Source organism: Hoplias malabaricus, chromosome 3 (assembly GCF_029633855.1).
Source record: "Hoplias malabaricus isolate fHopMal1 chromosome 3, fHopMal1.hap1, whole genome shotgun sequence".
NCBI classification, from domain to species: domain Eukaryota; kingdom Metazoa; phylum Chordata; class Actinopteri; order Characiformes; family Erythrinidae; genus Hoplias; species Hoplias malabaricus.
This window is the reverse complement of record NC_089802.1, coordinates 19,807,309-19,820,103: the sequence shown is the minus strand read 5'-3', so window position 1 is coordinate 19,820,103 and position 12,795 is coordinate 19,807,309. Positions and strand designations below refer to the sequence as shown.

The 12,795-nt window shown below is 39.2% G+C and overlaps 1 protein-coding gene across 1 annotated transcript; it reads right to left on the bottom strand.

The window, feature by feature from the left end:
• Positions 1-475: 475 nt before the first annotated feature.
• On the bottom strand, positions 476-4,308 carry LOC136692677 (transmembrane protein 238-like). Its single transcript, XM_066666257.1, has 2 exons — positions 3,481-4,308; positions 476-1,453 (listed from the first exon to the last, which is right to left on the bottom strand). The coding sequence occupies exon 1, from the start codon at positions 4,078-4,080 to the stop codon at positions 3,514-3,516; it is 567 nt and encodes a 188-aa protein (XP_066522354.1). The 5' UTR covers positions 4,081-4,308; the 3' UTR covers positions 476-1,453; positions 3,481-3,513.
• Between the last annotated feature and the right edge of the window lie 8,487 nt (positions 4,309-12,795).

Below are 12,795 nucleotides of genomic sequence, written 5' to 3'. Positions count from 1 at the left end.
TGTACCTGAAGTAGAAAGGCACATCAGTCCTCATTTGGCACAGTGAGTAGAATCAGAATAATTGTGTATACTCTAGACAATTTTTAAAATGTAAAAGCTGTTTACATGTTACTGGGATATTTTCATAGGCGTAATGTTACTTTAAAAAGTGCTTGGGACCAATTTCTTGATCGGATGCCCCTCAAATTTGCATTCGGCGTAAGAGATCAAGTCCTAGGGCATGCACATGCACATTCTCTGTAAAGAAATAAACACTGGGTCTGAAAAAAATAGGTTTGTGAGAGGTTTCAGGGCTGTGTTCGTCAAGCCAGTACAGAAAATACCAGCACTGATTTAAAAACATTTTAGAAGAATTTTCTTAGCACAAAGGTTTTCTGATTCTGTTATTAGAGAAAATAACATTTTTATTGACAATATAAGAATGAATTTTATTCATTCATTATCTGTAAAAGCTTATCAAATTCAGGGTCGCGGTGGGTCCGGAGCCGGGAAGACACCCTGGAGGGGGCTCCAGTCCTGTACAGGGCCTCACACACTCACGCCTATGGACATGAGTTGCCAATCCACCCATCAATGTCCTCACAGACAGTCACCCGGAGCAGGACTTGAACCCACAATTTCCATGTTCCTGGAGCTGTGTGACACTACCTGTTACGCCACCGTGCTGCCCATAAAATGTTATACTTTTTGTAAATAAAAAACAAAGACAGTTTGCTGAGGATTACATTGATTCATTCATCCATTGTCTGTAACTGCTTATCCAGTTCAGGGTTGCTGTGGGTTCGGTGTCGACCCGGAATCACTGGGCACAAGGCAGGAACACACCCTGCCAGTCCTTCACAGGGCAACACACATTCACACCTATGGACACTTTTGAGTCGCAGATCCACCTACCAACATGTGTTTTATTTTTGTATAAATTTATTTCTCCTGTCAAATATTTCAAGCACAATTTCAAACACTTTTTGGGCAGGTATCTGCAGCAAGCTGTTACTTGAAATATAGTACACTTTAAAAAATTGGTAGAACTAAAATCAGCCATTACAGAAAGTCGTGGGGACATATCCACAGTGCAAATGACACCTGCACATTTATTCTAAAGTTGTATGCATGTGTTGGCCAGATAAGTTTTACCAGAGGTTCTTTACAAATGAATAGGTATCATATTCAAAGCTCAACAGAAAAAGTGGCTTACATAAAAATAAATGTTAATTCTCGTATTTTAGAAAATATTACAATATGTAAAGCATATCTCTTTTCTGAAAGTTTTTTATTTCATATATTCATCTATATTTCAAATATTTACACAATATCATAAAAATATGTCTTCATTTAAAAATACATGTAAAAAGAAACTGTTATATACCTGTGCAATATTAAAATATGGTTCCCTGAATAAGAGCAGTCCATTACTGTTAAAGCCAAAGCGCTGCTCACACAGCCAGAACATAACCTGCAAAAGAAAGAGAGAATCAACAGAAAATTAAAGCTTGATTCTAATCAAACGAGTTTAATTTATAGCTGAGTCACGATGCATTGCGTGGCCCATTGTGCAAGGTTAATGAATCACTTTATCTCAGAAACTGAAATGTTGCAGAAGCAAACTCTTAAGTGCACTGTTAACAAAGCCACACCCCACTAAAAAAGCAAATCTTTGAAGCTTTATCTCCTATACATTTATATTCTACACACAAGAGCAAAGTTTTCAAGCACAAAAGAACTGAAATACTAATTAACAAACAGCAGAAAAGGAAGACGTTAAAAACATAGTATAGGGTGAAGTGGTTTAATTGTCCAGTCATTTTCCAAACAGATAGTCTAAGGCAATTCAAAGTGATTAAAAATTCAGTGATATTTTTTTGATGACTTGATTTAAAAAAAGAAAAATATAAAAACATAAAATGTGAAAGATTGAACTTTTAATCATTTGAACCAAAATTCTGAGAACTATTAAAAATATTATATCTCAGTCCTCTATGTCTGCCCTTCTAAAGGCTACTCAGTGCACATAAACCTCACCCTCAGGAACAGGTGTCATATTCAGTGCTGAGGACTAAAGGAAAGTCCTAAATTAGGTCACAGGAATAAATAAGGTTTGGGCAAGAAAGCCTCTCTGACATCACAGAATTTTTTTTTTTACGGCACTGTCACCAGCTGGTGTCCTCAGGAGTCTTTAATATCATAACTGTACCATATGCCCATGAATTTCATTTTTTATGACTTTAAATTTTGAGTTTCCTAAAATGAAACTGTTAAATATTTAAAAATATGGACTTTGTAATTTCCCTCTGAAAGCACTTTAAATTTTGCAAACATGATTGTCAGAGGGAAAAAAAAAAAAAAGTATAGGTTCATATCTGTTCACTGAAAGTATAGGCAATGGTACAATAGTGGCCTCAAATTCACGTAACAAAGTATCAATACATTCTGTCTTCCAAAGGAAATCTGAATATTTATACATTTTCTTAAAATAAAGTTTGAAAAGATGAAATTGGATGTTTTAAATCACTGCAAATAAAATGTAACCTAGTTGTGTTCTTTTATTAAAGGTAATAAATGATTAGCCTGCCCTTGATATTACCACATCACTGACAGTGTTGGCAACTGACAGAGTATACAAAATATTTTTCACATTTTCTCTGTAATTTAATGTAGAGAAATTTACAGAGACGGAGTTGTTCACATTGGTGATGGTAAGAACCAGACGAGTGAAGAATTGAATGTATCTAAACGTTATTATATAAATAAAATTCCCAATTAATAAATTAATTCAGCCATTTTCTGGATCTGTTTTGTTCTGTTCATCATTGCAGTGGGTCCAGAACCTTGTGCAAGGCAGGAACACACCAGTCCATCACATGGCATCACATATTCACACCTAATGACATTTTTCAATGGTCAATAAACCTACCAATATTTTTGGACTGTGGGGGAATACTGGAGCACCTGGAGGAAACCCACATAAACACAGGGAGAACACAAAGTCCTCAACCTAACAATGGAGCCACGTAACAGCAAGATAGCTGCTGCCCTTGTTCCACTAATATTTTGTCATAATGTTTTGGCATGAATTGTGTTTTATCAATTAATAGCACACACGCCACCACAAAAAAAAAAACCTGCTCGGGAGCACAAACATTTTATTCATATCAAAAACTTGGAAAATATGTAGGTTTGCTAACAGCTTTGAAACTGTAATAAAGGCTATGTTTGTATTTGTGTTGAAGAACACAACATGGTTCCTGTCACCACCACCGTGTAGAATTCTGTGTCGGTTAATTTCTTCACAATGACGAAACACATTTCACCACTGAAAAGTTTCTCAAGCTTTGTATTAAGTAGAAGACTCGATTATGAAAGAGTTGGACGTCTGTTTTTTACTTTTAAACGGTGATACAACAGTTTTTGTATCTTGGAAGACATTTTTGTCAAGAGAAGCACACAACAATTACAAATACTGAGGCAAAGCATTAAACTTACCAAATAAATATAGGCCCTTACTCCAGCCATCAATCATAAAAGTCTCTCAGGTTTTCCATTCATGTCGCTGCCTTTCGGGATTATCTCGGAGTTCTTCAAGATGTCCAACTCCACGGTTTTCTCGCTGTTTGAAGGCATCTCCAGACTTTGTTCGAAGGCTGCGTTGTCGTGTCCCTCCAGTTCAGAGTTTGGCCACGTTATTCGTGTGGGGATGTGCACCGGAACCGCCTTTCCATCACCTCCACCTCCTGCAGAGACCAGCTTCTTCTCGCCGGACTCGAGACTCTTCACTCCGCCCTTGGAAGATGTTGACAGTCTCTTGGAGATCTTCCGAGCCCAGTGCGCCAAGTCGTCCAGTGCGTTTATCTTATCGAGATCTTCCGAGGAGAGGGTGATGTTGCCCGTGTACCACAGCACCCACCACGCCAGGCTGAGGAACATGATGATGGAGCCTGTGTAGATAAGAAAATCTCCGTAGTAGCGGCCATCCAAACGCAGGTTCGCGAAAATACCGACCAGGAGCACCACCAGACCGACCACGTCGAAGACGATGCCGAGCACAAACAACGGCACACAGCCCCCGATACAGCGCGGGGCCATGGCTCCGGGAACCAAGGGCTTGACTCGCTTCAACGGACACAAAACAACACCTCTCTTAAGTCTCTTCTGTTCTTCACGCAAACACTTCTCCACACGATTACTTTAGGCTGCTCACACCTGAGAGCAAATGTAACTCCGCCCGCCGTGAGGTTCACATAAACATGACACGCCCCCTTTTCCCATCAGCATCCTCCACTTCAGTCTATGAGGATTTGGACGCAGCCTCTCAGCAGTATTAAGTCCCACCTACCTGCCACATAATTGGCCAAATGTTCATGAGAACCGTAGGTAAATGTGAAACACTGACCAATCAAAAGGGCGGAATATGGCTGGGGTGAAAAACCTAAATATACACAAGCTAAACATTCGAACAATAATGCTACATTGACCACCACAGACCAGAGGGGAATTCCACAAAGACAGGTTTCTCAGTTAGCTAAATAACGCCCAAAGTTAAGGACTGTCTACTGAAAGCTCCCTCAGCTCTTTTCTTATTGGTTAGGATTGACTTTGGGCTTAAGTTATCTAGCTAAACAGAGAAATCCTGCTTTGTGAAATACCACCCTATCATTTAGCTGGTGGATCATTCTCAGCTGCAGTGACACTGACGTGGTAGTGGATCAGACACAGCAGTGCTGCTGGAGTTTTTACATCCCCAGTGTCATTGCTGGACTGAGAATAATCGACCAATATATTCATCCAAAAGTGTCCCACAGATAATGGACTAGAGGATGAGCAACACATAATGATGAGCTACAGGCTCTGACATGACAGAGCTGAGAACAATCCACCACCCAAAACATACCTGCTCTGTGCTGGTGCTAGGGGTCCTGACCATAGAAGAACAGAGTTAAAGCGAGCCAGAGAGACAGATGAACTACAGTTTGTAATTGTAGAACTACAAAGTGCACCATTATGGTCTGTGGAGCTGAAATGGACAATGAGCATCGAAACAAGAAGATAATTTAATGGTTATGGCTGACTATATTCTAAAGATACATTTATCCACATAATTGTTAATTTGCTGGGTGTATCACACAACACTGGATGTTAAAACATTTGCCCCCTGACTGCAAATATTATTGAAATAATTGGAAATATGGTGTATAAGGAACAAAAAGGGAGCATCAGGAAATTTGTCATTCCAAAATGTATAAATCTACAAACAGAAGCAGATACAAAGTGTACACTTGGTCAAAGAAGAGATTTAAAAGGACATAGCTATATTTTTTTTGATTATTCACTGGCTTGGCTAATTACACATTAAAATTGAAAACTGGAGAGGCATAAGTATGAAGAGCTGTGGATTGGAGAGAAAAAAAAAGTGAACAGAAGGATAAGAGATTTTTTGGGCTGGGGGTCCCTGATTGCTAGGCCTCTGACTGACTTTAACCATTGGATGGCATCTGCATGCTACATTTCAGAGCAAACATAGAGATTTAGAGGTTCATGCTCACCTCCCTTGGACCATCTGCATGTGCTGAAATTTCTTGTATTCTTTGCTACCTACTAATTGATGGTGTTCGCCTTTTGCCTTGCTCTAGCTCAAACTCCACATGGTTAAACGGTCTCACAATGTGCTTTCTTTAACAGAGCTTTTGATGCACTCGTTACTGTTGTACACCTATTGCCTCTTGTGTGTGGGATATTTATAGGTTTATCTTGCATAATTTCATATGCTCTGGTTTGCTCCAGAAATAAACAGGACAGAAAGGGTAGCCCGTTGAGTCTTGATTCATCTTTCAAAGTTTCATTCTCTCCAGGAATCTTTCTTTACCGGCTTACTCATTTGTGGCTAGGACCTAGAATTGTGTGAAGCTGCTTTTGACTACACAAGTTGTAAAATACACTATAAATAAAATTCAAATCTTCAAATTTCTTCTAATTTCCAATTAGCTTTCTCACTGCTGCTTATTGACTGCAGTTGTTTAGCGGGTACATTGAAATTAATCAAAATAATGCAGAATTAAAGAAAGGTTCAGTTGTTTTTGTCGACCACAAGATGGCGGCATTAAACTACAGAAGACGCTTCAAATGAAAAGTCTGTCTGGTGCAAGTCTGAACAACGAAGCCTGAAAAAACGCAGGCTTAATATCTCAGCAAAACCTTGCAGTCTTTCTTTATTTTTATTTTTACAACCCCTAAAGTATGTTGATAATGAGCATATAATAAAAGGGACAATATAATGAGAAAGCACATATAAATGGGACATTATTTGAACTGATAAAAAACCATCGGTCCCAACACAATAGGCAGATAAATTTCCTACAAATGTGCAGGGCTATTCCTCCCGGCTATAGACTGTTGGGTAAGAGGATGAAGCTGCGAGAAACCTGCATAATAAAATGTCTGAAATAATTGTATCCTGAGGGACAGTAAATAGTGAAACGACAACCCGCTCAGAATTCTGGCTCAGCCTTTTTGGAGTACTTCCAAGACTCCTCTCTCTCTCTCACTAAATGTACCACTCCAGGCAGTGCAAAGGAGGGCTTTCTCTGCAGTCCATTTCCAAACAGCGTCATCAAGTGGTTGACGTCAAACACTCAAACGTTTTCTTAATGAGGAACTGGAAAACAGTTTTGGGCAAGTTCTGCACAAGAGAGCCCACTTCCAAATGAAACTGAATTTGTTGAGATTCAGACAGGTGTAATGTTCCATAAATTAAGCACTGGGGGAAATAAATGACACTGTTCGTTTTTCTGATAATTTAATGAACGTGTCGGCGCTATAAATTTGTTTTTCGTAAAATATGATGCATGAATGCTGTGAGAAGCTCAAGCTAACTCCCCATCATTGCATTGCAGGGCTGTGTCTCTTTCAAATGAAATTTCGCAGATATGTTCAAACGGTAAGACATGCAAACAATTAGTCTGATGCGAAATGCTTCCTTCTATCTAAACAGTGTCAGAATTGTTCACATTAGTGATCCCAGACAGCGAGCATATCGTAAAAAGTTGGCACACCACTGCTGGTCCACCACTGGACCACTCAGATGACTGTCCTGTGTACAGGATATAACTAATTCTGATTTCAAATTCACAGAGAGTTTTATTGTGGAAAACAAACTGATACAAATATTTCCAACAGCTATGAGAGATGAAACGAGTATAAGCCTGGTATAAATTGATTATGTTGAAAATGTTGAGACTGTGCTGGATTAAGATTATTTACAAATCTAATTTATAAAAAAATAACAAAGAACGGGGTGAATTAAATATTTCTAAATTGGACTGTGAATGGATAAGTGCTAAAATGTGGCATTTTGTCTAAAATTCTGTTTAATCACAGGTGGTCCACTCAGAAAATGCTGTGCAAAATACCAGTGGATCTTCAACATTGCCCTTAGTGTATCAGCCGTGGTCCGCCATCTCCTTGCTAACAGCCAACCCTTTAAAATAAGACCACTCCAAATAACTTTGATCACATTTCAACTATATACAGAACTCCATTAAAACAAAGAGATGCTAATCATCATTCTGTAATTTGAAAATACATTGAATTTGATTGAAAGCTAATCATTCATCATTGATGAGAATTAAGATAATGAATGCAGGCTGATGCTCATTTAAAAATAAACCAGAGGAAAGTTCCCAGAGGAACATGAGATCTAAGGTTTGCTGTAGGTTTGCAGAGACATTTTTTTCTTACTTACATGGGGATCGGTAATGGGCCTAATGGCAGAATAAGTGGAACCTTTGCTGCCATCTTCTGTTCACCTATACAATACTTTTGGATGCCTGCACTTACTATCAAAAGAAAATATGATATTTAAGCATTAGATTACAGCCTTTCAGAATCAGACTTGTCCATTAATGCAGACTGGCTGTTAACTCTCAAACTTCCCAGTTTCTCAGAACATTAGGCAAATTGCACATAATTTGAAAAGAAAATGTGTTTTTCATTTATGATCTGTTTATATGGTGCATCTCTGGGCCAGGGCCTGGTAATTACCCCATACACATGTCACCTTTGGCATATCTATCATTACCAACTTTTAATTTCATGTTGATCACTGTCTACTAAGGCATCTGTATGTCATACAGATGTCTGTAGTAGATTTATATAGAACAACCACAAGTTGCACATATAACCAGTTTTGCATTTTAAAGGAACACCGTGTAATGTTTTTACCTAAAATTTACACCTTCAGAATCACTGTGATGCTTCTCTGCACAATGAACAAAGAAACTGCACTATTAGTTTTACAGGAGGGTTTACAAAAAAAAAAAAATTATATATATATATATATATATAAAGTACTCCAGCTATGTTCACGCTTGCTAAATACATTGGTTAAATACACTAAGAATTATTATTTTTAATAAAATTTTAATTTTGACGTTGCACAGTTAATCATAGGTTTGCCTTTCCAGCAGCTTCATTAACAAGTTTTAAGCAGTGTCTTTTGCCGTATTAAATTAAATGTGTCTTTTGCCCTGAACGATTTATTTTTCAGTTTCGGCCTCAGAATACAAATGAAGCTGTAGAGCAGGAGGCTTTTGGAAGCTCACTTCATTATCTGGGAGTGTCTGTGTAAAGACTTGTGTATCGAAAACTTAACAGAAGAAAAATCCAATCTCTAATGAGGCTTAACAATAGAGTCCAGTTTACTGCAAGTGGTCCAGCACTTGGCTGTTTCGAAATGTCAGATTTTAATGCGTACAATCGAAGATCTTTCCAAAGAGGCTGTCTTCTTCCCCAGGCCGATTTCCCAGAGGGCCTGTAGTCCAGACACGCTTGAGCTTCCTCCAGCATTTCAAGCAGACGTTTCTGTAGCCTGTTATCAAAGACACCACTTCTCCTTGTTACAGTTTCTGCTTGGTACCTGTAGTGTAGCAAAAAAAAAAAAAAAGATCAAACTTTTTTTTTCTCTCCCAACCTGGGATCATTTTATGTAATGTCAGATGTAATACTAACAGTGTGATTTTAGAGTCCAGCAGACAGTCTCTGAGCAGACTGTGCTGTACCATGTGTGCTAAGTGTGAGTATTTTCAAGGTTCAAATCAAGAACAGGTTGTCATTTGTAAAAGAGAATGTTGATGCTGCAGGCAGGGAGAAAGGAAGCAGGTTTTTCTGCACCTGTCCCTGAGACAGTCGGGTCAAAGTGTGCTAGATCTCAGGCTTGAGAGTTCTATGGTAAGAAAAAACATTCACAAGGTCAGTTGTGCATTTATGTCCATGAAGAGATGGCCATGTTTTAGCAGTAACCACCAAGGAAAAAATCCAGTAAAACCTTGACTTGTAACAGCAGTAGAACCCTCTTTTTGGGGCTACTGAGAAACAATTTTAGAAAGTGTATTTTACAATACATTTCCTATCACAGAGAAATACCCGACATACAATAGCTTATTTCAGTGTGTACAATTCTGTAAAGAATCATTGCATTTAAAGAACAATTGTGGGTTCTCTGGTTTGTTTACGTTTTAATCTTTTAAGGTGGATCGGTATGTTTGGGGGGAGCAACTGTTTTTATGTGTCTTAAATTTAATTGTTTGTACATTTTTATTCACTGTTTGAAATACCACCGAATCTCTTTTGTTACTCTAGTAAATTATGGCACTCTCCCAATTTTAAAATCTGTTCTATCTTCTGCAAAATTAAGTCAATATTACCCACCTATGGGTAATATTGTCTGTCTGTGAGGAGTTCTGGTGTGTTCTGCCCGTGTCCGCATGGGTTTCCTCCGGGTGCACCAATTTCCTCCCATGGGCCAAAAACACACATTGACTGCTAAAAAGTGTCCATAGTAGTGAGTGTGTGTTGCCCTGTGATGAACTGGCACCCCCTATAGGGTGTATTCCCATCTTGCTCTGGACCCACCAAGACCCTGAAGTGTATAAGTAGGTACAGAAAATGAATGAATGAATGAGTTAATTAATGGGATATCATTTTTAATGGCTGGATTTTTTTTTCTGCTGGTGTCTGGTGTTTCTCTTAAAACACATGTTCCAATACACATGCTGGTATATCATATATCGAAAGTGTGTAAGTGCTTAGTGTGTAATGCCCTGCAATGGACTGGTGTCCTTGAGCCCATTGATTCATTGTATGCTGGCTAGCATGAAGCAGTAATGGAAAAATATTGTGCCCAGCAACACTCAACTGATTTGTCAACTGATTTGTATGTTTAAACTGAAGTTCCTCCTGCTTTGCCTTGTAGATTGACCTGTAATACAGAGACAGAAATATCAGCACAGCTTCTGACAGCTGTAATTTATAGGATTTTCTTTACTACAGGCATTCATGACAATAAATGTGTATAGTTAGTAGGTAAAGGGTTTCATAATCTATTTCAGTATCCTTATTTCATGTTTTTTTTTACATGTGGTATCCTTTAGAGTGGCATCCCAGTGCCACTAATGGATGCTGTGCTCCTAGTCACAAAGATAATAGCACACAGTAAAAATGTAATTTGTTAATAGCTCATTTGCATGGCATATCAATATGCAAAGGCCAATATCATGATAATAATTATCAAGGGTATATACTGCAGTCCTACTTTCTATGCAGCTGGTGTCAGCTCAAATAAGTCGGGAGGTGAGGGAGGAAGCTGAAGGGAAGGAAGCTAATTTGTATTTTCATTATCTTGCTCAAGGTCAACTTAGTAAATGGGATTTGTGTGGTTTGTTTGAGGCAAAAGTTGTTGGTGTGTGTGTGTGTGTGGGCAGCTCTATGGCTTGTAATTTATAGATGTATGCATATAAGGCCCATTCATCTTATCTGACATAGACCTAGTATGTGCCATGTCTATCCGTGTATCTTATCAAGCTGAAAGATGATACAGTGTCATCTTGTGACACTAACTTGGGCACGCTTTTATCAAAGAGCCCAAGAGAATAGGTCTGACTGACACGCATGAGTGTAGATTAAATGTGATGTGTATGGTGCTGGCTGACGTTCAATAAAACACATCTTCCTTCACTGAAGCTGTCCTGTTGAGGCCCACCTAAGCACAAAAGCAGATACCTAGGTCTTTCTTCTTTGATTCGGTGCAGTGGAACACAAGGCCTGGAGCTGGAGAAGGAAGAGGAAGATTTGTCTTATCTCAGCGGGCAGATCCTCGTATGGCACTTTTATCTGGCCTCGCAGATACACATGTGAAGAGTTGATTCATCTAGCCTTGAGATGATTAAGCATTGTCACTGTCCCTGGCTGCTCCTGTTGGTGCTGGGGGCGGTGGGGTATCCTTTAAATTAGACTCCCGCACCTATGGCACCTTCAGCTGGACGTACACTGATGCAGCTCCATCCAGCCCACAGCAAATGCAGTTTCGATCCAGTCACAGAGGCAGTGTATTCGTCTGCTGACAGTAATGAATGGAGTAATAATATTTCAATCAGCACCTCTCGCGCATTCCTTAACACCCGCCAAGTTTCCTCAGCCACCCAGAAGCCATCATTTTCCATCTTGTCACAAGAAGGAAGGGCAGTGAGTCGCGAAACAAGCCAACTCTCTATGATGAGATGTTGCTGTAGGAGGTACTCTCACCAGACACTTTATTAGAAATTTCCACCTTGTAGCTTCGCCTTATTGGTGTACAGTTAGAGACTGCAGCTCCTCTGTTGATGTGTAGTCCATCACTGTGTCTAAATCTGTGCCCTATTCCCTATACAGTGCACAGTTTTTGGTTCTGCCATTTTGTAGTAGTGTCCAAAAATACAGGGTGGGGCATTTATATGGATACACCTTAATAAAATGGGAATGGTTGGTGATATTAACTTCCTGCTTGTTGCACATCAGTATATGGGAGGGGGGAAACTTTTCAAGATGGGTGGAGACATTGGTGGCTATTTTGAAGTCGGCCATTTTGGAATCAACTTTTGTTTTTTCAAAGGGATAAAGGGTCATGTGACACATCAAACTTATTGGGAATTTCACAAGAAAAACAATGGTATGGTTTTAACATAACTTTATTCTTTCGTGAGTTATTTACAAGTTTCTGATCACTTATAAAATGTGTTCAAAGTGCTGCCCATTGTGTTGGATTTTCAGTGCAACCCTCTTCTCCCACTCTTCACACACTGATAGCAACACCACAGGAGAAATACTAACACAGGCTTCCAGTATTCGTAGTTTCAGGTGCTGCACATCTTGTATCTTCACAGCATAGACAATTGCCTTCAGATGACCCCAAATATAAAAGTCTAAGGGGGTCAGATCGGGAGACATTGGGGGCCATTAAACTGGCCCAAGATGACCAATCCATTTTCCAGGAAACTAGGAATGCTTGGACCTGACACCCATAATGTGGTGGTGCACCATCTCACTGGAAAAACTCAGGGAATGTGCCAGCTTCAGTGCATAAAGAGGAAACCACATCATCATTTAGCAATTTCGCATATCCAGTGGCCTTGAGGTTTCCATTGATGAAGAATGGCCCCACTATCTTTGTACCCCATACACCACATCATACCATCAAGATGTGCAGCACCTGAAACTATCCATACTGTAAGCCTGTGCTAGCATTTCTCTTGCAGTGTTGCTATCAGAGTGTGAAGAGTGGGGGAAGAGGGTTTCATTGACTTTCCAACACAATGGGCAGCACTTTGAACACATTTTATAAGTGGTCAGAAACTTGTAAATAACTCATGAAAGAATAAAGTTATGTTAAAATCAATAAGGTTGATGTGTCACATAACCCTCTTCCTATTGAAAAAACAAAAGTTGATTCCAAAATGGCCATTTTCAAAATGAAGTTTCCTCCCTCCCATATAG